The following is an 18,338-nucleotide window of genomic DNA, read 5'->3' as shown; positions in this document are numbered from 1 at the left end:
CCTCCGGACTCCTGGGTTCTTTCTCCAGCTCTGGGAGGGGAGCGGGATCTAGTGGTTAGACCGGCGGGGGGGGGGGGGGGGGGGGGGGGAGGGGCTGGGAGCCAGGACTCCTGGGTTCTCTCTGAGCCATGCGGGCGGCACTAGGGCCCCGGTGGATCAGGGAGGCGCCTCCGGCTGCGGCTCTGGGGCCCGCCCCGCCGCAGTGACTCGCTCGGGCGTGGTGGGTCCCGCAGTCCCGTCCCGGCCGCTGGCACAGGCCCGCTGCAGGCAGAGCCCGGAGTCCCGCATCGCCTCCCGCAGGTAGGTCCTGGGGGGGGCCCGGGGCCTCCTCGACTGGCCACCCCGTCGCCCGCTGGGTCCCCGGCTCCTGCCCCCAGCGGATCCCTCCACTGCCGGCCCCCGTCCTCGCTTCCGCTGCCCCAGATCTCTGGGGCTGGGGGCCGCTCGTGCACCGGATGGATCCCCCGCTGCCCACTGGATCCCCTCCCTTTCTGATTCCCATCCACTGAGTCCCCTCCCCTTTCTCCGGGGATTCCCTCCTGCCCCCTGGATTCCCTCCTGCCCCCTGGATTCCCTCCCTTCCCCCGGGAATCGCCTTCTGATCGCCTTCCACTGGGTCCCCTCCCTTTCTGATTCCCTCCCTTCCCCGGGATCCCCTCCTGGCCCCTGGATTCCCTCCCTTTCCCCTGGGAATCGCCTTCTGATCCCCTCCCTTCCCCCCGGGATCCCCCTCTGAGTACTGGATCGCCTCCCCTCTGGGGATCCCTTTTTGATCCCCATCCACTAGATCCCCTCCCTTCCCCCAGGATCCCCTCCTACCCCCTGCACAGTGAATTCCCTCTCTTCCCCCTGGGGATCCCCCTTCTGATCCTCATGCACTGGATCCCCTCCCTTTCCCCCCGGGTTCCCTTTCTACCCTCTGAGCACTGGATCCCCTCTCCTTCCCCCTGGGGATTCTCCCTCTGATTCCCTCCCTGGGATCCCCTCCTGCCCCCTGCACACTTGATCCCCTCTCCTTCCCCCGTGATACCCTCCTGCCCCCTGCACACTTGATCCTTTCTCCTTCCCCTGTGATCCCCTGCACACTGGATCCCCTCCCCTTCCCCCTAGGATCCCCTGCTGGTCCCCCCATGTGCATTGGATCCTTTCCTCTTTCTCCCCTGGTGATTACCCATCTGCACTGAATCCCCTCCCCTTTCTCCACTGGGGATCCCCTTCGAATCGCCCATGCACATGGGATCCCCTTCCTTCTGCCGGGGATCCCCTCCTGCCCCCGTGCATGCTGGATCCCTCCCCTTTCTTCCTCAGGATTTCCCTTTTGAATCCCCCCACATTGGATCCCTGCCCTTCCCCCTGGGGGTCTCTGATCCCCTCCCTCTGGATCTCCTCTTTTCTTCCCTGGAGATTTCAGATCTTCACACACTGGATCCCCATGGGGCTCAAATTCCTTCCTTACTCCATTCTCTCTATCCTTTCCCCTTCCCTGGAGATGTGTCCCTCTGGGTTCCTCCCTCTATAGCATAATCTCTAAATCCCTACCTGGTAACCCCTTTGCCCCATTCGATCCCTTGAAATCTACCCCCCCTCCTACACTGGGGCCCTTTCTCCCCTCTGCTGTGGTTGTCTAACCCCCTTCCCTCTCCATCCTTTTACACCTCCAACTTTCTGCTCTCTTTGGATTCCTCCCCTAGGATCTCTAGGGCAGTGGCTGTCCAGACAACTGTACCCCTTTCGCGAGTCTGATTTCCCTCATGCACCCCTAAATTGCTCCTTGCTCAAGAAGGATTTGCTGGCCAAGCCAGACCTCAAAAGACCAAAGTGTCCCAGCGCGCTAACGCTGACGAATGGCCGACTTTCTCATTTTGACCAGAGCCTTATAAAAGAAATCCGCTGGAATAGCAATATTCTACTTCCATTTCGATGGGTCGTCTATAGAGCAGTCTAAACCAGTCATTGGCTGTATGAAATTTGAGTTTGTACTGACCTCCCTAGTGCTTTTCATGCAGCCTGTCGTAAAACGAGGCGGAGTTGATGGAAGACCTCTGCGTAACCCCAGCGGTACCCGTACTGCTGGTTGGGAACCCCTGCTCTAGGGGATCCTCTTAGGACTAGATTCTCTCTTCCCCTTCTCCCCCCGCCCCACTGGATTCCTCCCCGCTGGGGACAACTTGCTGGATCGCCCCACCACCATCCCTCCTACTGGGATCCTTCTCCGGGGAGATCTCTTGCCACCCTGAACACTGGTTTCAGAGTAACAGCCGTGTTAGTCTGTATTCGCAAAAAGAAAAGGCGTACTTGTGGCACCTTAGAGACTAACCAATTTATTTGAGCATAAGCTTTCGTGAGCTACAGCTCACTTCATCGGATGCATACTGTGGAAAGTGTAGAAGATCTTTTTATATACACACAAAGCATGAAAAAATACCTCCTCCCACCCCACTCTCCTGCTGGTAATAGCTTATTATTTCTTCCCCTCCACCTGGATTTCAGGGAATCTCCTGCTTCCTCTTTACACTGGATTCCTGTCCCCACAGGGATCTCTTGACCCCCTTTATGCTGGATTCCTCCCCCTCCACGGGGATTTCAGGGAGTTTCTTCCTTCTCCTTTATGCTGGATTCCTCTCACCCATGGGGAACATGGATACCTCTTCCCCACAGGGACCGCCTGTGTGCGTGCGTGCGTGCGTCTGTCCGTCCTCTGACCCAGCAGGGAGGGGATCTCTTCTCTTTGGCTCATGTCCCCCCATTAGCCCCCCCACACCCCAGCAGACGGGGTGCCAACTGGCTTGCTCAGCCCTGGGCCTAACTAGACTTTTTGCACACCGGTCCTGGGTCACTGTCCTCCACCCCTTCGCCTGCCCCCCCGGCTGGCTGGAGCCTATGAACCTGGTTTGGCCTCCCACCCTGGCTGCTCTCCCATGGAGCGAACGCCCCATTGTCTCTCTCTTTGCCCACGCCCCCAGGCGTCTGGCCTGGTGCCCAGAGGCCTCCCGCTGCTCTAGCATCTGCTCCTTTCCCCAGCTGACACCGCACCCAGCTTTCCTGCCCCCGGGCTGCTGCAGTTCCAGCTCTGGGGCGCTCTTCTCGCTTTTGTGTGGCCTGGAGGACGGGTCGAGGCCTCATAGCTCCTGGGTTCTGCTCAGGGGTCTCAGGCGCAGGGGGAAGGCAGTGAGGTCTGGTGGTTAGAGCAGGGGGGCTGGGAGCCAGGACTCCTGGGTTCTCTTTACAGGTGGAAGAGGAGTGGGGTTTAGTGGTTCGAACAGCAAGGCGGGGAGCCGGGACTCCTGGGTTCTGTTCCCAACTCTGGAAGGGAAGTGGGGTCTGGTGGTTAGAGCAGGGAAGCGCTGGGAGGCAGGACTTCTGTTTCATTCCCCCTCCCCACTCGATTAAATGGAGAGAAAGGTGGGTGGCTGAGTCCATACGACTTTTACTGTCGTACCCTGCTTGTCATGTGAGCTAGCCTGGCCTCGGGGTGTCGCGTGCTAAAGCTGTCTTGGCAGAGCCCCTACTGAGGCCCAATTAAATCTGTTTGGCCTGCAAATCAAGCCAGCGGTCGACCTGGGAATCAGCTGGGCCCTCGCTGGGGACAGCGATTCTACAGCCCCGGCTGCTCATCTGGGATCCTGCATCTCGCGCATAAAGCGTGTTAGAATCCGGCTTGCTCTCCCCGACTGTCCCGGGGCCAGTCAGTGGATGCGGGGAGCTGAGATTTTTTGCAGGGAGCTGAGATGGGGCCGGTTTAGCCCAGTCGGCTTCCCCTCCCCCCGCTTACAAATGGGCCGTAGGTGTAGACAATGCCCCAGTGTTCTCTGATTTGCATCGTCTGGGCGCCGCTGTTCCTGCAGCGCCGGCATTAAATCTTCCAAAGCTTGACCCGGTCCGCTGAAACTGGCTGGTGATTTCGCCCGCTGAAAACAGAAGAGGGGAAAATAGTCACTAACGAAACAAAAGTTCTTTTGTGTCCCTCGGCAGCACCGGCCAGATTTTAAATGAACCCCGGTGGGTGCTAGGTGGTTATGGCGGGTGTTTTCCCTGTTTCACAGCAGGGGAAACTGAGGCACGGAGCGAGGGCGTGACTGGCCCGAGATCACACGGGACATTAGTGGCAAAGCTGGGAGGCCTGACTTCCAGTCTCTCCCAATCCAACTTGGAATCATAGAAGATCAGGGTTGGAAGGGACCTCAGGAGGTATCTAGTCCAACCCTCTGCTCAAAGCAGGACCAATCCCCAATTTTTGCCCCAGATCCCTGAATGGCCCCCTCAAGGATTGAACTCACAACCCTGGGTTTAGCAGGCCAATGCTCAAACCACTGAGTTATCCCTCCCCCCGTTGAGCTATCCCTGCTTGGGCTTAATTTTTAGGTCCGCCCCAGACCCAAATCTGAGCCGATCGAGTCATTTTCCGACCCAACCCTTCTCCCGAAACCTGCGGCAGTGCCACCGGCACCTTCTGCCCGTGGGGTTGGCACAGCGGCGACTGCCTGCCTTGCCCCGGCCATCTACCCGCTGCTGCGTCGTGTGGCGTGCGGGGCACAGGTTTCCCACCTGACGCAGACCCAACCCTTGTAGTCGGTCCTGTCGGGTTCGGGTCAGATTGCGGGGCTCTGTGCTAGACTACATCCCACTGCCAGAACTGGGGATAGAACCCAGGAGTCCTGACCCCTCCCCGCAACCCGCACATCAGTCCTCTCCGAGCTGACTGCATTCCTCTCCCAGAGCTCAGAACAGATGTACAGAGAGATTCCAGAGTTGTTGCTGCCCATCGCCCTTGTATCAGGGCTTTTTCCACTAGCAGAATCCCCTGTGGATTTCATAGTCTCTCTGCCATGTCTCCCTCTTTGGGGAAAAAAAATCCTGCCTGGGGTAGGGATTTGGGGTTTTGTTTTGCTATTTTTTATTCATTTCTCCTCTTTCTTGTTTGTTTTGTTTCTGTACGGTGGGTTGGCCGGGGTTCATTGGGTCGCAGGTGCCGTCTGTGTCAGCCTGATGGTGGAAAGGTTTTTGTCAAAGCTGGGGACTTTGAAGCGCGTTCAGAGCTGGGGCTAGAACCCAGGAGTCCTGGCTCCCAGCCCTGCTGCTCTAACCACTAGACACCACTGCCCTCCCAGAGCTGGGAATGGAACGTCAGAGTCCTGGCTCCTAGCCCCTGTGCTCCCCTTCCAGAGCTGGGGTTAGAACCCAGGAGTCCTGGCTCCTAGCCCCCCCGGCCTCCCCGCTCTAACCACTAGACCCTGCTCCCCTCCCACAACTTGGAATAGAATGTGAGAAGCCTGGCCTCCAGCCCCCCCCGCTCCCCTTCCAGAGTTGAGATTAGAACCCAGGAGTCCTGGCTCCCAGCCCCAACCCCTGCTGTAACTACTAGACCCTGCTCCCCTCCCATGCAAAAGCATGGCACCAGATGCCCGTGGTTACTCTCCACTTTGATTCCCTGTTTTGGCAACACCCCATCCAGATCCTGCTAGGTGCTGGGGCCCTACCCCCCCAGGAGCTAGAGGGCTCTCGGTCCCCTGCAGGTGTGGGCCCTGAAATGGTCCAGGAGCTAACTAACCAGGTGCTTGTGCCAGACGCTTCCCAGAGCATCCTGCTTGCCCCCCTGTGGGCCGCTTCTGCTGTGAGGTTACCGAGCAAACACTGCGGGTGGGGCGGAGGGGGCAGTTACTCCTGGGCAAAGGCACGTGTCGTCTGTGCTGAAAACCCTCCGGGGAGAGACGTCGTCGTCTCCCCAAGGGGAAAGGGGTGGCCGCGCTTTGTAGCAGAACCTCCCGTGGGTTGAGGGGGAGTGGAACTGACCAGCCCTTTGTCTGTTTTCTTTCCAGCCCATCTTTTCGCAGATCTTCCTCCAGCTAGGAAACCGCCCCGATGTTCCTGGTCAAGAACTTCCTAGGAGGAGGAGGAGGAGGGGGAGGAGGCGGAAGCGGGGGCTTCGGCGGGAACATCGGGGACGTGATCGGAGGATTCCTGAGTGGCGGCGGTGGAGGAGGACGGGCTGGAGGTGGGGGAGGCGGTGGCGGAGCCATGGGCATCATCGGGGGAGTGATCAGTGCCATCAGGTTCGTACGTAGCCTTGTTGTTATTGGTTTTGCGCTAATGCCTGGGCTCCGTGACCGAGGCCGGGGCCTCGTCAGAGCGGGCGCCGCCCAGACGCATGGTGAGGGAGATCGGGGTCCCGTCGGGCCGGGCGCTGCCCAGACACACGGTGACTGAGATCGGGGTCCAATTGTGCCGGGCGCCGCCCAGACACACGGTGACGGAAATCGGGGTCCCATCGGGCCGGGCGCCACCCAAACGCACGGTGAGGGAGATTAGGGTCCCGTCAGGCCGGGTACTACCCAGACACACGGTGATGGAGATCAGGGTCCCGTCAGGCCGGGTACTACCCAGACGCACTGTGACGGAGATCGGGGTCCTTATCGGGCCGGGCGCCGCCCAGACGCACGGTGACAGAGATTGGGGTCCCATCGGGCCTGGCACTGCCCAGACACACTTTAAGAGACAGCCTTTGCCATTTCAATAGATAAGACAGAAGAAGGAAGGCTCATTACCCCATTTTCTAGACGGAGGAACTGAGGCCCAGAGAGATCAATGTGCATCTTTTCCTCCTTGGAGACTTTGGACAGCTCGAGAGCGGGGGTCCGGGCACTAGGACTCCTGGGTTCTTTTCTCAGATTGGATTGGGGTTGGGGGGAGTGCCTTTGGATCAAGGACAGTGGGATGAGTTTGACTGTGCCAGTCTCCAATAGTGGGAGAAGAAACCCCAGACAGGCTCCTTAATTGTTGTCTTTCTGTTTGCTGGCCAAAGGGGCTGGTTTGAATGGCTGGATCTGCAGGGCGGGCGCAGCATGGGGAGCTGCGTGGTAATAATACTTCACTCTCATCTAGCATTTTTCATCTGTAGCTCTCAAAGCGCTGTGTTAAGGAGGGCAGAATCACAGAGATGTCGGACTGGAAGGGACCTAGAGAGATCACCTAGTCCACACCTCCCTCCCCTCCCCCCTCCCTCCAGTTTACTGGGCCAAGTAAACCTAGACCATGCCTGAGAGGGGTTTTTCCAGCCTGTTCTTAAAAACCTCCAACCATGGGTATTCCACAACCTCCCTTGATCACCTGTTCCAGAGCCTAACTCCCCTGAGAGTTACAAAGTTTTTCCTAATACCTCACCTCAATCTCCATTCCTGCCAGTTAAGCTAATTCCTTCTTGTCCTCTCCTCAGATGGATGTGAAGAATCACCGTCCTCTTTATATCAACCTTTTACACGTCATTATCCCCATTTTAGAGATGAGGAAACTGAGGCTCAGTAAGTGACGTGCCCAAAGTCGGCCAGCGGCTGGGTCAGTCTCTCATCCCCAGCTGCTGTGCCCTGCCCCGACCTGGAGGGACCCGCTTTAGAGGGTGAGAGGAGAGGTCAGCCCTGGTGGCTGCTGAGTGGCCAGGAAGGGTAGTGGATTATGTGTCGGGGGCATAGATCTTGCTAGGAACTGGACTGAATTTATTACAGGCAGGGGCCACCATACAGCCATTCAGGGTGGGGAGTGTAACAATTTTCAGCCAGGCCAGATTCGAACTGGTGAACCTGTGGTGAAAGGCTCCCTAGCCTAAAGGCTCCTAAAGAGCCCGGCTGTGTCCCTGACGATACTGTTGTTGGCTGTAGGGGCCTGTTTATTGGTGTTCACACTCTCCTCTGGACTTGCTCCAATGTGTCCACATCCTTCCCGAAATGTGGCGCCCAGAATTGGACACAATCCTCCAGCTGAGGCCTAATCAGCGCGGAGCAGAGCGGAAGAATCACTTCTCATATCTTGCTTACAACACTCCTGCTGATACAGCCCAGAATGGTGTTTGCTTTTTTTTTTTTTTTGGCTGGGCAACAGTGTGACGCTGTTCACCCCTATTTAGCTAGTGGTCCACTCTGACCCCCAGATCCCTTTCAGCAGTACTCCTTCCTAGGCCGTCACTTCCCATTGTGTATGTGTGCACCTGATTGTTCCTTCCTAAGTGGAGCACTTTGCATTTGTCCTTGTTGAATTTCATCCTATTGACTTCAGAGCATCTCTCCAGTTTGTCCAGGTCATTCTGGATTTTAATCCTCTCCTCCGAAGCACTTGCAACCCCTCCCGGCTTGGTATCGTCTGCAAACTTTATAAGGGTCTTCTCTATGCCATTGTCTAAATCACTGATGAAGATATTGAACAGAACCGGACCCAGGACTGATCCCTGTGGGACCCCACTCGTTAGGCCCTTCCAGCATGACTGTGAATCACTGATAACTACTCTCTGGGAACGTATCCCAGATCCTTCTGGGATCTGTTGACGCTGGGGCACCAGAGGAGCGTGTGGTGTTTTGGGGTTCACCCAGGCTGGGCGAGGTGCTGGCAGGCTGAGACAAAGGAACTGAGCAATCTGATCTCTGTCTGGCCTGGAAATGCTGGACAGGAGACCGAGTCTCTGGGATGCTCGTTTTCAGTTTAATTCCCGTCTTGGCCTTCTCCCCGTTACTTGGCATCACTTGACCCATGGGCCTTTGTGAATCAACTCACTTGGCTTTCATCTCGTAAATCACCAGCCGCTGATTGAGCTCCGTCGAGGGTCTGCTGGATGGGCTGGAGGAGAAGCAGAGGACCTGCAGTGGGGGCCCAGTGAGAGGGACTGGCCCCTCCAGGGCGATTTCGGCGCTGGAGGGGTCTTGATTTCAGCTTGCAGGCTGGGTAAAGGCTGTGCATTGAAGGCACCCAGAGTTACAGGGCAGGCGTTGACCCATCCCCTTACTGGTCTGGCTTGAACCCCAGAATCCCGTGGCCTCTTGGGGGAAGTGGATTCTCCCTTGCTAGGAGGTGTTGCTTTGAATGTGGTGCCCTGCCCTATTGATGGGGTGGCGGGGGGGAAGGCTGGGGATTAGGGCTGGCTGGGCGGCTCTGCCTTGCTTTGCTTTTTAGTCAGACTGGTTTGTCCACATAGTGGGAACTAGCTAGAGGCCCAGGCCGCAGGAAAACCCTGACGAGCACAGGGGAGAGTTCCCGTTTTCTCTGTCCCCGCCTCGGTTCTTCCCCTGATGCTGAGCTCTTCTGTCATCACTGATAGTCCCCCAGTGCTTTCCATGCATGAGATCCCCAAGCACTTGGCAAACCATATATGCAGGGATCCCTCACCCAGCACTGAAATGCAGCCACCTCTGGGGGTGGGGTGTGGCAGCTGTTTATACAGGGATCTACCTCTAAATTGGAAAGTGGTTCTGCAGTTTATCATGTCATGTATTGTGTGTAGGGGAGGCAGCGTGGTCTAGTGGCTGGGACACTGGACTGGGAGATAGGAGCCCTAAGTTCTGTTCCCAGCTCTGCTGTTGTCTCTGTGTGAGCCTGGATGTGACTCTGTGCCTCAAGTTTCCCTCTCTGTATAGCAGGGAGGTGCTCTTACATGTATTATGGTGGCACGCTAGGAACCCCAGGTGCCAGGTGCTGTACAGACACACAACTAAGAGGTGGCTCCTGTTTCAGGTGCATCATTTCACTTGACAACAGCCGGATCTTCACTTCCGGGACGCTTTTGCCTCAGCCCCCTCTCTTCTATAGCATTCGAAATATTAAATACATTAAATATTAAGGAACTGGACTGGGACTTGGGGAATCTTGGTTCAATGCCTGGCTCCATCACTGGGCTCCCTGTGTGATCTTGGGCAAATCACTGCATCTCACTGGGCCTCAGTTTCCCCAACTGTAAAACTGGAATAATAACTATTCCCTTGTCTATGCAGATTGGAAGCTTGTGGGGTCAGGTACTGTCTCAGTCAGGTTCTGTGCAGCGCCTGGCACAGTGGGGCCCTGATCTCGGTCGGGGTCCGTGAAGCGCCCGGCGCTACGGGGGCCTGGATCTCGGTCGGGGTCCATGCAGCGCCCGGCGCTACGGGGGCCTGGATCTCGGTCGGGGTCCATGCAGCGCCCGGCGCTACGGGGGCCTGGATCTCGGTCGGGGTCCATGCAGCGCCCGGCGCGACGGGGGCTCTGATCTCAGTCGGGGTCTGGGCAGCGTCCGGCGCGACGGGGCCCTGATCTCGGTCAGGGTACGTGCAACGCCCGGCGCGACAGGGGCCCTGATCTCGGTCGGGGTCCGTGAAGCGCCTGGCATGACGGGGACCCTGATCTTGACTGGTGCTGCCATAATGCAAATATATAATAACTTTACCAGATGGACGTGTGTGTATAAAAGACCCTTCATAATTGTTTCCTCTTTCTTTCCCCCTCTGTTTCACAGTGAAGCAGCAGCTCAGTATAATCCGGAGCCACCGGTAAGTCCTGATTACAGTTCTCCTGTTCTAGCCCTGCCTGTCCTGCTTCTAACGACTCCTGTCAGATATTAACGCGGGCCCTGGACATGCTGAGTTTGTAGCAAAGCACGTGGGGGAGGGTTCTCTGGCACGGAGCCCCATTGCTTTTGTTGGGGTAAGCTGCGGGAATGCAGGCGTCCGCCCAGGAGTAAGTGTTCTGGGGTTTGTTTTGTTTTTTAAAGTGACTTGCAAAGATGAGTAAATGGGGCTCATGTCCTTGGCTGCTTGTTCACGAAGCACAAAGACAGCCCAAGGTGTTGTGTCGTACGTGAGAAATTCAGGTCTCCTTTTCCCTGTTGTCCTGGAGGACGCTGTGGACGACTGGAGAACTGGATCGTGCCCTGCAAAGAAAATCTTATTGACCGGAAAAGGAGGGGAAAGTGGCTTTTATTAATTCAGGTCGTCTCTCTTTGAGCCAGATCCTCCTCTGGTGGTGTAAACTGGTTCTCTTGAAATCAGTGGAGTAATGCTGGTGTACCCTGGCGGGGGATCTGGCCCCATTGACTCCAATGGCTTGAGACTCATTTACACAGGCTGGGGATCTGACACCAGGGGAGTGACACCCATTTACCCCACCGGCAAGCCTGTCTCATTCCTGATTTACACCATCTGAGTATCTGTCCCTTTGTGGGTTGTCAATGTCCAGCCCTATTTAACTCAGGGCACTCTCGGGGGAAAACGCTTTCTGCTAACGATCCACCCCAAACCTGCTTATAAAATATCCAAACCTGCCTTGCAATGAGCTGAAAGTCTCCTGCTTTCCTCGTCTATCCAAACAAGAGCTGGGTTCCCTGCGTCCGGGCTGTCCAGATATCCACACCTCTTGGACTATGTCTCAGTTTCAAATACTTAAACGTTTTTTGCTAAGGAATCTGCGCCTGCCAGTGGACGATTTAAAATCGCTCTAGGGTCCTGGTGCTTCCCCTTTGGGTCATTGGAGAGACGTATATATGTTTAAACCACCCTGGCTATTTATATTTTGTAACTTTCTGTTTATTTGTGCCCCCCCCCAGCCCCCTCGCAGCCACTTCTCCAACGTGGAAGCGAACGAGAGCGAGGAAGTACGCCAGTTTCGGCGCCTCTTCACGCAGCTGGCTGGAGATGTAAGTATTTTCCCGTCCTCTCTCTTTGCATCCATCAGAAAGGGTCCCTGGCCCAGCCCTGAGGGCATCTCGCTGGGCCAAAATTTTCACTGAGGGCCTCTGATATTTATGTTAGGGGGGGCTCCGAATCTGAGACTCCTCGGGCCTGACTCCCAGCCAATTCACAACTCCTTTGCAAATCAGGCCTCTGGTTACCCTGTGACCTTTCCTCTCCTTTGACTTTCTCTCTGTAGATAGCCCTGCCCAGAATCCTCTGCAGCGTGGGACTCTAGTGGGTTATGGGTAGGGCCCTACCAAATTCACGGCCATGAAAAACGCATCACAGACTGCAAAATCTGGTCTCCCCCTGTGAAATCTGGTCTTTTGTGTGCTTTTACCCTATACTATACAGATGTCACGGGGGAGACCAGCATTCTCAAATTGGGGGTCCTGACCCAAAAGGGAGTTGGGGTGGGGGGTGGTCACAAGGTTATTTTAGGAGTGTGTGGTATTGTCACCCTTCCTTCTGCGCTGCCTTCGGAGCTGGGCGGCTGGAGATCAGCGGTTGGCGAGGCGCCCAGCTCTGAAGGCAGGGCCCCCCAGCAGCATCACAGAAGTAAGGGTAGCAGTATCGCAAACCCCCCCCCCCCCCCCAACATTAACCTCGCACCCCCCCCAACTCCTTTTTGGGTCAGGACCCCTACAATTACAACACCGTGTAATTTCAGATTGAGATAGCTGAAATCATGAAATGGACAATTTAAAAAATCCTATGACCGTGAAATTGACCAAAATGGGCTGTGAATTTGGTAGAGCCCTTGTTAGGGGGTGAGGAATGGGTGCAAGGAGGCAGCTGCCTCCATCCTGGAGCAGCCAGGAGGTGGCTCCCTGCAGGTTGATCTGCTCCAGAGAGACCAGGCAGGGCGAGAGTCACTCCAGCCCCATATGACGTGCCCCTTGTCTCTGTGCTTTGCGGCAGGATATGGAAGTGAGCGCCTCCGAGCTGATGAACATTCTCAACAAGGTGGTGACCAGACGTAAGTGGGGCCCGCAGTCCGTTTAAATCAAACCCTGCCTCGGTTGATTCATTTACGAAATGGTTAAAAGGTCCGGGCCGGCTGGACCCTGCCTCCCAGAGCATGGCTGTCCTGTGGTGCTTGGTAACCGTTCGTCCTGGTGCTACAGGGGACCTAGGGAATGCCAGGACTCCTGGGTTCCATTTCCGGCTGGCTCGGGGTGTGACCTCAGGCAAGCTGCTGTCTGTGCTTTGGTTTCCTAGATTCATTGGTTTTAAGGCCAGAAGGGACAGTTGTCACGGAGTGTGGGGGAGTCGGGGCTCTGCACCCCCCACTTCCTACGATTCACAGTGACTCTCAGCCAGCCAGTAAAACAGAAGATTTATTAGATGACAGGAACACAGTCCAAAACAGAGCTCTTAGTACAGGAAACAGGATCTCTCAGTTAGGTCCATCTTGTGGGGTAGGGAGCTCCAAACTGATACTCCCTCCAGCCTCTCCTCCGGCCATTGTCTCTTTCCCGGGCAAGGAGGCCACCTGATCTCTTTGTTTGCCAACACCTTCAGCTGGCACCTTGCAGGGGAGGGGCCCAGGCCATCAGTTGCCAGGAGACAGGGTGTTGTGTGCATTCTCTGTGCAGACAGCATTGCACTGTCCCTCTGCTCTGCAACAATCACACACCTTTATCCCACCACCTTGATACTTAAGAAATGCACAGGGGACTTTTGTGATCATCTCGCCTGACCTGTATAACGCAGGCCAGGGATTCCTGCGTCCAGCCCATATCTGGTGGCTGAGCTAGCCGGCTGCCCTCTCTGAACAATGGGGGACGATGCTGAACTTCTGGTATCTCCATGGCACTGAGATGCCTGGCGCTGGACCCCGCGCCCCAGATGCAATAGGTGCCATGCAGAGCTCCGTGGCCTGGCGCCCTGTCATATTTACTCCTCCCGCATCATCTGAAATTGCCCAAACCTGCTCTCTTGCCTTCCAGATCCTGACCTGAAGACAGACGGGTTCGGGATTGACACCTGTCGCAGCATGGTGGCTGTCATGGATGTATCCTCCTCCAGACTGATGTCTGCGCCCAGGAGCCTTTAAAGATACCAGGGCCTGATTCACAGCTCCTGTGTCTTTGTTCTCCCTATATTCTAGGCCCTGCCCAGCCCCTGCTATCGGTCTCCAGGCTGCCCTAACTCAAACTTCACCCACTATGGGCCCTGGGGGGCAGAGAATAGCCACAGCACAGTGCGCTCTGGCCATGCCCCTGATCCGCCCCCTATGCTGGGGCCCGTATGCCCAGCTCCACGCTGGCTGGGGAGATCCCCTGCACGGGTGAGAGTCTCAGGGGGCCGTTTCCACCCATGTTGAAGGCCCCTGTGCTGCTGGATCCCCCCCCCGCGGCTTGGCAGGGCCCCGGGTGGCTTTGGCCGACGTCTTTGTTCCTTGACCTCGAGCGCTTCAGAGCGACACGACCGGGAAGCTGGGCTTCGAGGAGTTCAAGTATTTGTGGGGGAACGTCAAGAAGTGGCAGGTAGAGAGATGGGGGGGGAGGGGGGCGGTTATCACGTGTGGCTGAGACCCGACCGTACCCCCCCTCTGGTGTGGGAACAGGAGGGGGAACGAGAGACCGTGGGGCTCCCAGTCTGGGGGGGGGCCTTTGCAAGAGCGCTGGACTCCAAGCAGCCTTCCCGGCTGGAATTGACGTGCGTTACTTTCAGCCCTGCGTGTGTGTGTGTGTGGGGGGAACCTTGCTGCTGCATTGCCTTCTGGGTACCCAGAATTCCCAGCGCCGCTCCCCTGCCTACCTGCCAGAGGTACTGGGGGTGCCCGGCAGGGGGCAGCTGGGATCCGAACAGCCCCCTCCTTGGGGGCAGAGTTAAGGGGCTGCGTTGCCTCTGATGTCCCCCTCCGTCACCCAGCGCTCTAGGGAGGGGCTGCCGTTTTAGTTGGGGGGGGGTGTCTCTCTCGTGTCCCTCATGCCCCCCATGTGCCACTTGAGCGGTGGGGTGGTGGTTTCTTATTTCCCCCACCCCGCTCTGCCATTCTCTGGGGGGGGGGGATCTCGGCTTCTGTCCCTTCCCCCCCTCGCCCATATCTGCCATCTCTCTGCCTGTGGTCCCCCTCCCTGCCCAGCCCCAGTCTGCGGCTGGGTGTTTGTGCTGGGGGGTGGGGGGGAGACTCTCTTAGCCCATAACCAACTCATCTCCCCCTCCTCTCCCCCAGTGTATCTACAAACAGTACGACACGGACCGATCCGGCACCATCGGGAGCAGCGAGCTGCCAGGCGCCTTCGAGGCGGCGGGTAAGGAGCCGCTGGGGGTGGGATTGGCGGGCGGGTGGGGGGGGACCCACAAGTGCTGTCTCAGGTCGATGGGGAGTGACTGTCTCTGCCCCCCACCCCCCCAGGCTTCCGGCTGAACGAGCAGCTCTACCAGATGATCGTGCGCAGGTACTCGGACGAGAACGGCCACATGGACTTCGACAACTTCATCAGCTGCCTGGTTCGCCTGGACGCCATGTTCCGTAAGTGGCCTGCGGGTCGGTCCTGGGGATGGGGGGAGGGTTCTGGGGTCCTCTGCCCCCCTCTTCCCTCCGTCCGCCCCCCCGCGTCTAGTGTGGGCTGGGCCCCTCCCATCTGGGTTTAGCTCTGTGTTTGTACAGCGCCTGGCACAATGGGGCCTGGTCCATGACAGGGGCTCCTAGGTGCTACCGTAATACACCTAATAGCACTAAAATGTACAGCGCCTGGCACAATGGGGCCTGGTCCATGACTCTGGGCTCCTAGGTGCTACCGTAATCCACCTACTAGCAATAAAAATGTACAGCGCCTGGCGCATTATGCTAATGCAAGACATAATACAAAAAACCAACAGCAATGGTTGGTCTGGCACCTGAGCTGGTTTCTCTCTCATCCCGACCCCTCTGCCCTGGCCTCTGGCGAAATGGATTTCTGTCAGTCACTCGGCGCTCCAGCCAGAAACCGAGGGGTTAATCCTAACCAGTTCATGGGAACCCCCTGGTTCTGGACCTGTGAGGTCAAGGGGGTGGGCCACCGGCGTTTGCCTTGGAGAGAGGATGGCTCGTTAGCGATCGGAGCACAGGGATGGAGGTCAGGACTCCTGGGTTCTATCCCCAGCTCTAGGAGGGGAGTGGGGGCTGGTGGTTAGGGCGGGGGGTGGGGGCTGGGAGCCAGGACTCCTGGGTTCTATCCCCAGCTCTAGGAGGGGAGTGGGGGCTGGTGGTTAGAGCCGGAGGGGGCTGGGAGCCAGGACTCCTGGGTTCTATCCCCAGCTCTAGGAGGGGAGTGGGGGCTGGTGGTTAGAGCAGGGGGTGGGGGGGGTGCTGGGAGCCAGGACTCCTGGGTTCTATCTCCATGATCAGGGGATAGAGATCGGGGCGGCTCCTGCTGTGCCAGGCGCTGCACAGACATGTGCTGAGAGACAGTCCCAGCCCCCGATTTAGACAGCCTAGATTGACAATGGGGGAGGGAGAGAGAGGCAGGATTATCACCCCCCCCACCCTGGCTCACAGGTCGCTCACAGATAACTGAGATCTCCGGAGTCCCAGCCCACTGTGTTAACCATGAGGCCGCCCTTCCCCCTCTCCTCTCTACTCCTACAGGTGCCTTCAAGTCTCTGGATAAGGATGGGGACGGGCAGATCCGGGTGAACATCCAGGAGGTGAGTGAGGCGGGAGGCTGGCTGCCCCCCGGCCTTTTCCTTCCTGCTCTCTAGCAAGGGACCCCGATGTGGTTCCTGCCTCCCTCGCAGGGCTGGCCAGGAACTCCTGGGTTAGCGGGTCCAGCCCGGCTTCCGCAGGCCACTCCTGGTGGAGGGGGGGCCGGGGCCAGGGACCTTCCCAGCTGCGTGAGGAGCGGCCGCAGCCCCAGCAAAGCCGGAGCATCCTATTGGGGTCCATGGGGAATGGCTCCTCTGCCAGCCCCGCACCCCCACCCCATTGGGGTCCATGGAGAATGGCCCCTCCCCTGGCCCTGCACCCCCACCCCATTGGGGTCCATGGGGAATGCCCCCTCCCCACTCCACCTTAAAAACAGGGGCCAATCCTCTCCCGCCCCTGGCTTCTGCGAGCCCGTCTGACGCCTGGGCGGTCTGTATTTCGTATTGCCCTGCCCAGCTCTCTCCTGACCACTCTTCCACTCTGCCCTGCAGTGGCTGCAGCTCACCATGTACTCCTAAGAGCCTGTGCGCCAGCCTGGACCGACGGCCCGGAGTGTGCCCCCGGCCTCCCCGGGCTCCATGCTGCGACCTGGGCCTCTCCACGGCAGCTGCGACCCGCCCTTCTCTTCGCTTTCTGATTTCCAACCCTTCCCCCCCCCCCCGGCTCCCTGGAAGACCAGATGTCCCCTCCTCTCCATCCCACACCTTAGCCGGCTCTGCTCCGGGATGCCCGGCCGCTCAGTCTGGTGCTGTGTACGGTCTGGGGGAGGGGGGTGGGGAATGGGGCCTTCCGATTTGGAGGTATGTTTGCTGCCATGTGATCCACGCTTCAGTGATCCCTCTTCGGGCCCCAAGGATCTCCCAGCTCCGGCGGGAGGGGGGCAGAAACGAAGCCAAATGCAGCCATCAATGGAGCTCTTTACCCCTCCCCACGCACGCCGGCAGATTTTAACTTCCCGATCGGCTGGGATTCTGGCTCCCTCCCTGGCTGGAATTTCGTCGGTGGAATGGGAGCCCACCAGGCCAGTTCCTTTCCCTGCATGCAGTTTCTCCGCCCAGGCCCTAGCGAGGCTGGGCATGGGCCGGGGGCAGGTGGCAAAGCTTTTGACTGTGGCAGACATGGCAGCCCACCTGGCTCTCCGTCTTCTTCTAGTGGCTAGGTCATGTATAGCGATTTTATCCGGCTGCTGCTGGTAGAGGGTTGTGCTTTTTAGGTCCGGAGGTGCTGGGTTCGATCCCCCGCAGACCACCCAAGCCAGGGAAGGCATCTGATGGGCATCAAGTGCCCCCCGCCCCCAAGGGCATCAGGTGAGGCCGCTGCCGAGCTGGGGCATATGCCAGTCCGGGGCTGCCCCGCTCGGTGGTGGCATTTTGGAAGGCAGGAGGGATGCCCGGGCTGTTGGGGGTTTGCCCTGGAACGTACCAGCTGTCTCTCTCACTGACGCCCACCGTGTTTTCTAAAGCTCAATAGAAACGATAATAAAGTTCTATAATAACATGTCACCAGAGCTCGGAGGCGTCTCTTTTCCGCCCCTGCCCTGCGTTCCAGCTAAACGTATGCTCCCTGCCAACCCCCTGTCTAGGAGCTGTCACTGTTTTCATACTTCATGCCTTCCCCCCTCTCCCCTGAAGCACTGACAGTTTAGGTCACTGCAATGCAGCTGCCTCTGGGGTGGAATGCAGCGGCTGTTTTTAACAGCACACAACAGCTTAACCAGCCTTACTGTGGTGCTTGTGTGGGCCCCCTTGTCTGAGCACCTCGCATTCTTTAATGTGTTTAGCCTCACAAAGTAGGCCAGTGCTACTCTCCCCGTGCACAGATGGGGAAATTGAGGCATGGAGCTGCAGTGACGTGCCCAAGCTTACTCAGAAGGAGCAGGGAATTCAACCCGGGTTTTGCTGAGTCCCAGGGTGGTGGCCAAAGGGGAAAATTTTAGGGATGCAGAATTATCCAAACTGGGATTTAACCTGTTGGATGTTTAGTCGCAAAAGGGTCAATGGAAAAATAAATGGGCCCAAATTTAAACACCTCCCATCTGTAAATCCACATCTTGACATCAAAGGACTTGCACCGGATTTCAGCTGGTGTTAACTGAGAACAGACTCTGACCCCAACGCCCTGAGCTCTTACTCTGGTTCCAGACTCAGTCGTTACGTGCTACCGTGTCAACTGCCCGTCTCTGCCCTTCTTGGCATCCCGGCCTGAACTGGGGACGCGCTATTCAGTGTGGGATACCTGGTGCA

At 57.7% G+C, this 18,338-nt stretch overlaps 1 protein-coding gene across 2 annotated transcripts; it reads left to right on the top strand.

Moving 5' to 3' along the window:
• Positions 1 to 141: 141 nt before the first annotated feature.
• Positions 142 to 17,597, top strand: CAPNS1 (calpain small subunit 1). 2 transcript variants are annotated; one of them, XM_043534606.1, is made up of 12 exons: positions 210 to 300; positions 1,692 to 1,733; positions 5,817 to 6,050; positions 10,244 to 10,277; positions 11,330 to 11,419; positions 12,378 to 12,435; positions 13,409 to 13,473; positions 13,880 to 13,948; positions 14,641 to 14,719; positions 14,824 to 14,940; positions 16,039 to 16,097; positions 16,587 to 17,597. In XM_043534606.1, exons 3-12 carry the CDS (start codon positions 5,860 to 5,862, stop codon positions 16,611 to 16,613), a joined length of 789 nt encoding a protein of 262 aa, XP_043390541.1. In that variant the 5' UTR covers positions 210 to 300; positions 1,692 to 1,733; positions 5,817 to 5,859; the 3' UTR covers positions 16,614 to 17,597. The 2 variants fall into 2 exon arrangements, with proteins under 2 accessions (XP_037740504.1, XP_043390541.1); XM_037884576.2 differs by lacking the exon at positions 1,692 to 1,733 and having other exon boundaries at positions 142 to 300.
• The last annotated feature ends 741 nt before the right edge of the window (positions 17,598 to 18,338 follow it).

The sequence above is a fragment of the Chelonia mydas genome, chromosome 23, assembly GCF_015237465.2.
Source record: "Chelonia mydas isolate rCheMyd1 chromosome 23, rCheMyd1.pri.v2, whole genome shotgun sequence".
In the NCBI taxonomy this organism is placed as follows: Eukaryota; Metazoa; Chordata; order Testudines; family Cheloniidae; genus Chelonia; species Chelonia mydas.
Note: the sequence above shows the minus strand (reverse complement) of the source record. Positions and strands in the feature narration are given on the sequence as shown.